Genomic DNA, 10,900 nt, shown 5'->3' with positions numbered 1-10,900 from the left:
ATCATGTTATATATATAAAACGAGAAGAGCACACAATATGTTAATAGTTCTCCTAATAGAATTGTAGATTTTTGTTTCCCTATTTGTTTTCTTTCAATGAACGCAAATTTCATCCACAAGAATGGTAAACAAGTTTTTCAAAAGCGATTGTAGTGTATTGCTCTCCTTCCACTTCTGGAAGTTCATGCTGCAATTCTAAGGACACATAAGCAGGACACATTCTTCTGGCGCTTCCCAGCCTGTTAGAATCAGGTAGCTTATCACTTTCTAAATGATTGGCAGTATTTTAGTTTTGTTTTGTCAGCAAGTGTCCTGAGTCCAAGTAAACCTAAGGAGGAAGGCCAGAGAGGAATCACAGTGATGGTGGAGTGTGCTGACCTGCTCGAATATCCACAATTGTAGCCGAGGCAGGAGGACCCAGGCAGGAAGGTGAGGGCTAGGGAGGAAGCCTTCCAGCCCCTAGTTACTGTCCTTACAGAGGAGGGGAAGGAACTCGAAAATTTTCTGCACCTGCTGTGAGCCTGGCACTGCTGGATCATTGTGATGCTGCTTTCGGTCGAGCGAGCCTCTGAGTCTTGATGGGCCTTTGCCCAGTACTCTGTGAAAATGCATAGGCTGGACTGCCTTAGAGCCTAGAGCCTTTTCCTCTAACGCGCTAGGACCCGACACTGGTGCCATACTTTATTCTGTTGTCGGTCCCCAAAGCAATGGCACCTCTTGTTCCTCTTGTAAAAACAAACAAAAGTCTGTCCGGTCCTTCTCAGCCTGAGTGTGCCTAGCCCACTCCCTATGCCCAAGTCCCAGCCAGGCAGACTCCAGATGGCAGAGCAAGACCTGAGCTTCCCTGAAATTTAGGCTGGGGAGTGGGGAAGAGGCTGCCGAGTCCTTGCTCTGAGTAGCCTGCAAGTTCTTACCCTTCACACCTTTGTGGGCATTACACTGAGTACTCTCTTACCCTCAACCGATAATTCTTTTGCTTTAGGACTTTTAATTTACTTACCTGGTTATGTTCAGAACACTTTATAGGATGATCCGTAGTTGAAACCCAGTGAACAAAAATATGGTAAAGACTGTAACTAGAGATTCTATGTACCTCTAAGGAAGTAAGTTTAATTCCACTTTAAAGCCTATTAATACAGTTGCAGTTATAAATGCGTTTGGGGTATGCCCTTTACCTAAAGTACCATCTCCAGCAAGGAGGTGAAGCAGTGGTCAGTTTTATTCCATTTAAGGCAGATCCTCTGTATCCATTCCTTTTTTTACAAATAACTATCTCCTAATGCCCAGAATCCAGCCCACACAATCCTTGACTAGTTTCCAAAACCGTTGGCTGTAGCTTCTGTAAAGATTGACACACAATCTCTGCTAGAAAAAGCCCTCCCCAGATAAAGCTACTGGATTGAAGATGCCAAAATAGGAAGTTCCTCATTTTCACACAATGGATTACTTAAATATTTAGTTACTGCAGTAACTTTACAGAGAAATAATTTGTTAGAGTAGTTTAAATAGTCAACCCAAGGGTCTTTCAGTTCTAATTCTACCTTCTTGTGTTTGGGTGGCTCTGAATAAATGGCAGTATTTTGATTTATCTTTTAAAAATGGACATTTCTTTCATGGAGCCAAAGAAATAGCCATTAAAAACCTGATTTATTATATCTTAAAAGTCATTGTTAAAACGTCTCACAATAAGGATAGCATTGGGGGAGGGGTCAATTTTTCAGTATCTGCCAAAATTTTAAATGCACCTCTCTGTTGACTCAGCAATTCTACTTCAAGGTATCTAGACCTACACAAGCCTAACAAAAATGTACGCAGACGTTCACTGCAGTATTGTTAGGAATAGCAAAAAATAGGAAGCAACGTGAATGGCCATCAGTAAAAGTATGATCAAATATATCATGGGGTATCTATCATACCATGAAATGTCACTTATGTTTGAATTGTGTGACTAAAGAGAAAAAAAAAGTACATCATAAAAATTTACAAGAATCTCTTTAATCCCTTTTCACTGATTTTCTCACTACTTTCAGTCTCCACATACCTCATGCCACAACTTAAAGTTCTATCGTAATCCCTCATCTTATTCCAGATCTATATTACCACTTCCTTTTTCAGCAGGTGACCGATAAATACAGAAGGTTCAAACCAATGGACATGCCTAGAGGCCTAAGTGATTAAATTTCCTCCTGGTAGATATGATTTCAGACTGAAACCCACTGGAAGGTGGGGCTATATATTCTGGAGTGTGGCTTGTTAAGTTATGCTCGTCATTCTTTGTCCTGTGCCATGGTGTATCGTTAAATAGCAGCATTCCTAGAACAGGGCCACATTTTGCCTTATTACTGCAGGGAGCAACTTGGCTTAGACCCAGGGAACTTCCCAGATTCCCGCGAGTGTTAGCACTGCTGTTCACGTCTTTGCTATGAGGGGGACAAGAAATGAACCAGCTTGCATCTTTTGTTGCATAGGTGTCCAAACCGTTTCCTGGCTTCTACGTTGTTTTAAAAGCATTTCAAGAGTCATTTTAAAATGACAAAGCACAAATATGAAAAAATTTAAAAATAACCTACCACAACTTATTAAGCAAGCTAATTACTGGCCAATGGTTCACACTTGAGCAGTAGTTAATCCTGATTTAAGCTGTATTGAATTTGTGCAAATTTACAGTGATACCATCATTCGCAAAAAGTAGCTGGCTGGTACTGAAAAAGAGCTATTTCAGGCCCTTTCAGAAGGCCTGTTGTACCAAGCAGACCTAGATTTGAACTTCTGTCACAGTTTGTGATGCCAAGCAAGGGAGTTGGCCACACTTTCCATTCAAAAATTTCCATCTTGTCTTCCCAGTGCAGTTTTCAACATAGCCAGATACTACCCTACCGTCTAAGCAGTACTTACAATCCCCCAGGCAGTGAGGGAAGTATCTGAACAGCTTCTGTCACACAAGCACTTTCCATCATTATCATTTAAGTCTTACCCCTGTGGTGCACAGCACACACAAAAGATTTTTTTTCAGATTTCACTCTTAGAAAATTAATAAAAACAGAGCAAGTACCAACACCTGATGGAAGATCATGAGAACGATTACAGGCACTAACCAGCAACAGCTCCCAACCTTTAGGAGACAATTACTTTGGTTAAGTGTTAATCAGTATGCCGATTTTGTATCGTTTTAAAATGCAGATGACTTAATACTAAAGTTTATACTGTTTAATCTTCTGATGTTAAGAAAATCTTTATACCCCATAGTGCTGTAACTATTTCTAGACATTAAAATAGTTCCTATGCATTAACTTAAAAAAAATCTGTTATGCCTCCCACCTCCATTTACTTGAGTTTTGAACATCCAAGTTTCAGGGTATACTGTTGAAATAGTAAACAGAGCTAGTATGTTTTCAGATTGAAAAGGGATTTTGTCCATGTCTTCCTGTCAAGATCTGAATCCAGTTAACCCAAAAAAACCTGTTCCCACTCAACATCTTAACAGTAGCTGTCACAAGACACCCGCTGAAGTTCCTTGAGGCAGAATTCATCTTAACTGGATCACCTACTAGCAATAAACAATGATTCTTTAGCTACAGCAAACTTCCATGTAAATGAGAGATAACTACTTGTTCCCCTTGACTAAAAAATCTGATAAATTTTGACACACTTTCAGCCCCTCTACTGCGGTCCTCTCCTTTAGCTTAGAAAACTTAAGTTTAGATTTATAATCACTATTCCTGCTTTTTACTTACATGTGCCTTGCTTCAGAAAACTATCTTGTTGAATCCAATAGTCTGAAAGCAAAATTAGTTTTTCCTGATTTATGTAAACAGCAGCCTATGAGAACACATGGAATGTTTCACAAAAATCTTCTTTTATCAGCCCATTAACCTATTTACAAGGGTAAAGTGAGTATTTTTTAAGGGATAAACTTTGCCCGCCCTTACACTTATTTAAATGATGTTGCTAAGAGGTATTAACTGAGAATAAGATTAAAATATGTATATAACAAAACCTTAAAATCTTAAGTGAAAGCCATTTAACTAATATTTAAAACCTCTGCAATTATTAGTTTATTAGTATCATCCAGGACTCAGATGTTCAGTATTCCTCCTGAAATTACATAAAACAAATGCAAATAAAAAGAATCCAAGTCAAAATTATATAACAAAACAGCACTCCATCACAAAAGCGTGTAAAATTACAAGAACGCTATTTTAAAACACTGGCACTTTAAGAGAACGATAATCTCAAAAACCACAAAATTGCCAAATTGTTCCCTAAACTGTTAAGCAGATAAACATATGACCCTGATGAATGAGCTTGAGTTTTGTAGAGAAAAATCAAATTCAAATAAATCAGGTAATTCACACTGAAATACAAAGCTTGTCTTCCTCCCTCATGTCTACTTCATTTATAAAGGGGCAAACCATAATATAGGAAAATATACCCGATTTAAAATGTGGTATACAATTTTAAAAGTTGGCCCATTAAAAATACCTTTAATGGAGGATCTCAAGTTTCCTAAACAATCCACATTTAGATAAATAGGAGAAGACATTTACAGCCAGCACTTTTTCTCCAGAGCCTTTGTTGGGACTAATTATCAACAACAACAAAAAAACGTTAATATGGCAGTCTTGTATTTTAAGCTCACGCTTTTGGGGATACATTCTCAGTCTTAAACGTGGGAACTGCAAATATAACTGCCATTACATGGTAATGGGAGTTAAAGGATGTAGAGTCCTCATGTAAAGATCAGAACATACTTTTCTATTAGTCCTTCAAGGACAGACTTTCAAAATGTTTGATTCTAATAATCCCGTGCTGTGAGTAGATTGGTTACTCTTCACTTTGTAAATGAACCTGGGCTATGTGAAATCTGATATCAACCGATCAAGATTTGAGTTTCAGTTATGGATGAAAACTGTCTCAATTAAACTTTATTACCCTCATCATGAGTATGCAGGGTGTGTACACAAAAGCTTTTTATCAGCTAACTATACGAAAGATAAACACTGTAATAATTCGTGTGATCCAAAATGGGCAAAAGCAAGACTAGCTTCCCCTTAGGAAGAAAATTTTCAGACCTATGAAAAGGACAACAATACTAATAAAAAAAATTGTATTTACTTAGAAGCATTCAGAATGTCAACAAAACAGCTGCAACTTTTCTTTTTTTTGCAATTACAGAGTGGTATTCAGTTAACAGAACAACAATTATTTCGTATAAGCTGCATCAGAGACAACTGAAGATGAAAAAACTACCATCCCCATATATAACTAATTTGTGCTGTGCACCAACAAGAACCTGCTTTAAATTTCCATGCCAATTTACAACCCCCATACTGTACCAGGCAAGGTTAGTGGCTATTGAAAATACCACCAGGACAGGGCTATCTAAAGACACATTCGGTAGTGTGTTAACTATACAAAAAAAGACACTGTACAGTTTAAAAACAAATCTTACACAGCCTTACATTTCAATTTTTTTCTTTAAAAGGAGTGAGTTGTGTACAGGGGGGTTAAATGCTTTATAGACAAGAAAAAAAAAAACTGCGCTAGAACCAACTTATTCATCATCATCATCTTCTTCTTCCTCTTCATCCTCTTCATCCTCCTCCTCCTCCTCATCCTCTTCATCTTCCTCATCTTCCTCCTCTTCCTTCTTTTTCTTGCTTTTTTCAGCCTTGACGACTCCCTTTTTTGCTGCATCAGGCTTCCCTTTAGCTCGGTATGCAGCAATATCCTTCCAAAATAAAGGCAGGAAGAAAGTGGTTGGAAAGACAAAACAGTTAAGGAGAGAAATAAAAGTAACATGGCAAAACTTTATGAAAAAACAAGGACTCAGATACACTAAAATAACACATTATCTGCGGACTTTCAGAAACACACGTAAAAATATTATAATTGTAAATAATCCGTAACTCATGGAATGACACGGTTTGACATTAGCATTGTTATGCCTCACTGAAGTACAACCATGGACCACATCCTAAGTTCAGTTTATTAAAACTAGAACGTAGAGACTGATTAAAGGGTAGACACTGCCACCTTCTGAATGCAAAAACGCATTCTACAGGTTTATACTCTCAGACCCTAATCCATAGTAGAAAATCTTGTCTTAAAAAAAAGAAAAAGTTATTTGCCACTGAGCATGCAATTAGGTTAAGAAACATCTAGAAATAGATACATTTCTCCAAAATGACTAAATAAGCTAAACTCTAACTTTACTTTTAATATTTCAACTCAAAGTATAGAGGCTACAGCTTTTTCTTATTTTATTATATCAATTTACTGTACAGATCAACAAACTCATAACTTTCTAAGTTTTTTTTTTTTTTTTTTTAATCTAAGGGAGGGAAAACATACATGTTTCAGGGTGTTTATGAACAATACAGGTTACGTTACTTGGTCCAGCCTATTTTTATGTTGTGTGCCTGATCATTTAAAATACTTAAATCATTTGACTCAAAGCGACTACCAAAATCTTCATGAATCTGGATACCGGAGAATAACAAAACCACCCGAGTCAAATAATGTTAAGTCAAAAAACACCAACAATTTATTTGATCTTCTACGTTCTTTAAAACGCCAATGGCACGCTGAATAGCTGTTATGCTTAAAACTGCATTACACCTCAAACTCTGAGGAATCATAATAGGAGATTAAGATGCAGTACCAAGTATAGTCATTCATCTAACATCTGGCATACCCTTTCATCACTACACCAAGCCAATCCATACTTACCTTTTCGTACTTTTCCTTCAGTTTAGCAGCCTTCTTCTCATAAGGCTGCTTGTCATCTGCAGCAGTGTTATTCCACATCTCTCCCAGTTTCTTTGCAACATCACCAATGGATAGGCCAGGATGTTCTCCTTTGATTTTTGGACGATACTCAGAACAAAACAAGAAAAAGGCCGAACTAAAAAGAGAGATTTAATTTTAGAATTGTAGATTTACTAACAACTGTGTTGTATTGCTGTATAAAAGCTGCTTCTAATTTCTACCACATATTTCACAGGATATAAATATTATGAAACGCTAAATATCCCTCATTAAACTTAATTTACACAATGATCTAACTTATGACACCACTAGCTGAACAGACACTATTTATTAGCGTTCCAAAAGAACATTCTGCAAGTTACTCTCAGACTGATGGTATTTCTCAGGAAAGAAAAGAATCAAAATTAAAATTACACTTAGGAGATATATTGGGTGAAGGAGGCCAGAATCCAATTCCACTGCTCTAACTAAAACTGCCATCCAACAGGAATTTTATTTACAAAATTTAAACATACCAATGTGAGTTAGCGAAGAAACTTTGATTACGGACTCCACAAGGTGGCTTGCTAAATTTGTCTGATCCTACTGCAAAACACTCCTTGAAAACAAAAACAGGCAAGATACTTACGGAGGCCTCTTGGGTGCATTGGGATCCTTGAACTTCTTTTTTGTCTCCCCTTTAGGAGGGATATAAGTTTTCATTTCTCTTTCGTAACGGGCCTTGTCCGCCTTTGCCATGTCTTCAAACTTTCCTTTCTCTTTAGCAGACATGGTCTATAAAACAATAACTCGTAAACTTAACTCGACAACGAAGTTTTAACAAGTTGTACTCTTAAGTATTAAAATGAACAAAACCAGTGTCCTTTGCTGAATATTTAGCAGCCTGTTCCAACACCACCACTCGCATTATGCAAATTGCACCGAGGCTTTTTAAAAATCCCAATTTGGACTTCACCCTTTAGTACCTCCTTAGTATTTGTTTTAAGCCCTCTTACCTTCCACCTCTCTGAGCACTTCTTAGAAAACTCTGAGAAGTTGACAGAAGCATCTGGGTGCTTCTTCTTGTGCTCCTCCCGGCAAGTTTGCACAAAGAATGCATATGATGACATTTTGCCTCTCGGCTTCTTAGGATCTCCTTTGCCCATGCTTAATTATTTTTCTAAAAAATAAATGAAAGCGTAATGTTAACAATGAAATTTACGGCATTTAAGAGCACTCTAACTCCTTGGGGAGGGAATGAAAAGCAAGGCACTGGTTGTTTAACCCGGCAGTGGCATTAACCCCTCATAATACCAGAGAAAATGGCAGTGATGGTCAATTCCTAGAAAAGGCTACACCAGGCGAAAACCGGTCCTTGAGTGTGATCTCCAAAAAGTGGACACACAGTGGTATACTCACACGGCGCTTGTTACTTCGCTGCCTGCATCTGTTCTGGGTGCATACCCAACCGGTCATTTAAAAGAAACGAAGAATTAAATGCAAAAAACACCCGTTTTCAATCAACAAAACCAAAGGTCAGAAAAGCGACGCTGCCGATTCACGGCTCTGCGATACGTAAGGAACAAATAGGTGAGCGCCAAAGCGCGCAGACCTCTGCGGATCGCGGGCCACGTCCGCGGCTCACCTAAAGCTGTCCCAGGGATCACTGTAAATAGTCTCGGCATAAAAGTTTGCCGGGGGGAGGGAGCGGGAGGCCCGCTCGGGCCCGGGCTGGGGGATGGCGGCGCTATCTGCGCGGCTGCCAGCGCCAGGCAGCTTCCTTTGCTATCGGCTTGGCCCCGAGACGCATTTCGGTTCTGACTAAACACGTCCGGTCTGAAGTTTCTTCGAGTAAACAAGGATGAGGGACAAAAGCCACTCCTGCTCGCTGCTCGGGCTGCCCCCCGCCCCCACCAGGGCAGTATTTTTTTTTTCCGAGCCGTGGAAGTCGGGGCGACGCGCGGGGCGGGCTCCGCACACCTTCCCGCCACCGGCCCCCCCCGGGCCGCCCGCCCACTGCGGGGCCGCGAAGGGAGGTCGCCCGGGACGGCGGGGCCGCGGCCCGGCCTCCGGGCCCGGCTCCCCGCCCCGCGCGGCGCCGCCACGTGCGCCCGGCCGCCCGCCGCTCGCGCAGGCCTGCCGGCCTCCCCCATTTTGTCGGCTCGGCGGAGGGAGCAGCCCCGCTCGAAATGGGGGCTGGCTCCGCCCGCGGCCGCCGGGGCCGGCGCGCACGGAATGGCCGCTGCGCGTCTTCCCCGCCTGCGCCGCCGCCGCCGCCGCCGCGAGGGCGAGCGCGAGCGAGAATATGGCTCCTTCCCTTTGTGTGTGTGTGTGTGTATGTGTGTGTGTGTGTCAGTGTGTGTGCGCGAGTGTGTGAGAGTGTGAGTGCGAGCGCAGGCGGGCGGGGTGCGCGCCGCGCTCTGGCGCACACACTCGGCCATGACGGCCGGGGGGAGGGGCGGGGGGCGCGCAGCCGGACCCTCCCCCCGCCCGCCGCCCGCGGGGGGGCCGCCCCGGGAGGCGCCCCCGGCCCGCCGCTCCCCTTCTCCCTCCGCGCGGGCCGCGCGCCCCGCCGCCCCCGCACGGGCGACGCGGGGCTGTGAGAAGACGAAAAAAAAAGTTGCCTCGGAACTGCTGCGCCCAGCTCCCCCGCCCGCGCCCGCCCGCCTTGTTTTCTCTCCAGCCAGCAGCGCCGGGCCGAGTCAGCCATGTTCCAGCGAGCGCCGCGGCGCCGCTCCCCCCGCCGCCGGGCCGCCGCCGCCGCCGCCGCCGCCGCCGCCGCGCCCGGGCACTGGCTCGGGCTCGGGCTCAGGCCGGCGGGCCCGGCCCCGCGCCGCGCCGCCACCCCCGGCCCCGGCCCCGCGCCGCCGCCCGCCCGCCCGCAGCGCCCGCCGCCCGCGCTTGCCCGCCGCCGGCGCCCGGCTCTGCGGCGGCCAATGCAGCCGTGAAGCGCCGCCCGCCCGCCCGGCGGCCCGCCGCCCCCCGCGCACGCCGGCCGCCCGAACGCTCGGCCCGGGGGCCGAAAACACGTTAAAAATTTTTTTTAATGAAAAAAAAATTTTTTGCGCCAGTCAGCGCGGACGCCGCCGGGGGTGGAAACTCGCGGGGCTCGGGGCTCGCGGCGCCTCCGGCGGCCCGGGGGCCGGGGCTCCGGCGCGCGGCCGGGCTCCCGGCGCCCGAGGGGAGGCTCGCTCCGTGCGCAGTTCCCCCCACGGTCCCCCCTCATTTGCCTTTGTGTGGATCCTGACCCGCCGGCTCCCGGCCGCGGGGATCCGGCCGCCGCGCGGGCTGGGGAGCTGCCGGAGGCGCTCTCCCCGCCGCGGCGCTGCCCCAGACTCACCCTCCGCGAGGCACAGAGTCGCCCAGTGCCCGTCCGGCTCTCACTTGCCCCGGCGCTGTCTCTATGGAGCTCAATGTACTGCAATGGCTGTGAGAGCGGGAGCCAGACGCAGCCTCCTCACTCTCTCCGCTCTGTAACATTACTCTCCAGCCAGCGCGGCTCCTATTGGCTACCGCCAACTCACGGGGCTCGCTCATTGGCCCGATACCTCCCATTGTCCTGACCAGAGCCCGTTTGCTATTGGCTGTCTCCGGGGACACGTCATCAAGGATTGAAACAGCGCGCAAATCTGAATGTGTGTGTATGCCGGGCAAAGAGGCTGAGGCGGGAGAGGCAGAGGCAGAGGCAGCAGCTGCTACGGGAAAGCAGAGCTCTATGGTGTATGTGTGCATGTGTCTAACCCAAGCCAGCCCCACGCCCGAGCGGCCGCCCGAGCGAAAAGGGCCTGACTTTTCCACAAGTGTCTCCAGCTCCTCAGGCAAAAGAGACACCCACAGGCCTCCCCCCCCTTCTCACCCCAAACTCACTTCCAAAGCCGTTAAGATAAGAGGCCCCAGACTTTTTAACAGACCTTCAAAAGTGAGAGCGACACGATGAGATCACGGCCCCTGAAAACCGGAGTTTCTGCTCGTGCAGAGGGGCGAAGGCAGCCAAGATTCGAGCTCCTCAGCAACATATGGTTGCATTACACTCTAGATCTTTGGGAAGGCAGGGCTTTTCCTATAAGAAAGTGACACGATCCAGTCAGCCGGCTTTAAAACACCCCTTTTCTGGGCTCCTAAACCCGTACCGTCAGGCTTGCTGAGCAGC

General features: G+C 45.4%; 1 protein-coding gene across 1 annotated transcript; it reads right to left on the bottom strand.

Moving 5' to 3' along the window:
• Nucleotides 1–4,910: 4,910 nt before the first annotated feature.
• HMGB1 (high mobility group box 1) lies at nt 4,911–10,227 on the bottom strand. Its single transcript, XM_022574584.2, has 5 exons — nt 10,091–10,227; nt 7,767–7,930; nt 7,400–7,545; nt 6,733–6,907; nt 4,911–5,731 (listed from the first exon to the last, which is right to left on the bottom strand). Exons 2-5 carry the CDS (start codon nt 7,914–7,916, stop codon nt 5,555–5,557), a joined length of 648 nt encoding a protein of 215 aa, XP_022430292.1. The 5' UTR covers nt 7,917–7,930; nt 10,091–10,227; the 3' UTR covers nt 4,911–5,554.
• Nucleotides 10,228–10,900: the final 673 nt, after the last annotated feature.

The sequence above is a fragment of the Delphinapterus leucas genome, chromosome 18 (assembly GCF_059928025.1).
Source record: "Delphinapterus leucas isolate spDelLeu-1000000601 "Yukka" chromosome 18, BTC_Dleu_Yukka2, whole genome shotgun sequence".
Taxonomy (NCBI): Eukaryota; Metazoa; Chordata; class Mammalia; order Artiodactyla; family Monodontidae; genus Delphinapterus; species Delphinapterus leucas.
The sequence above is the reverse complement of the archived record's forward strand: the minus strand, read 5'-3'. Positions and strand labels throughout refer to the sequence as shown.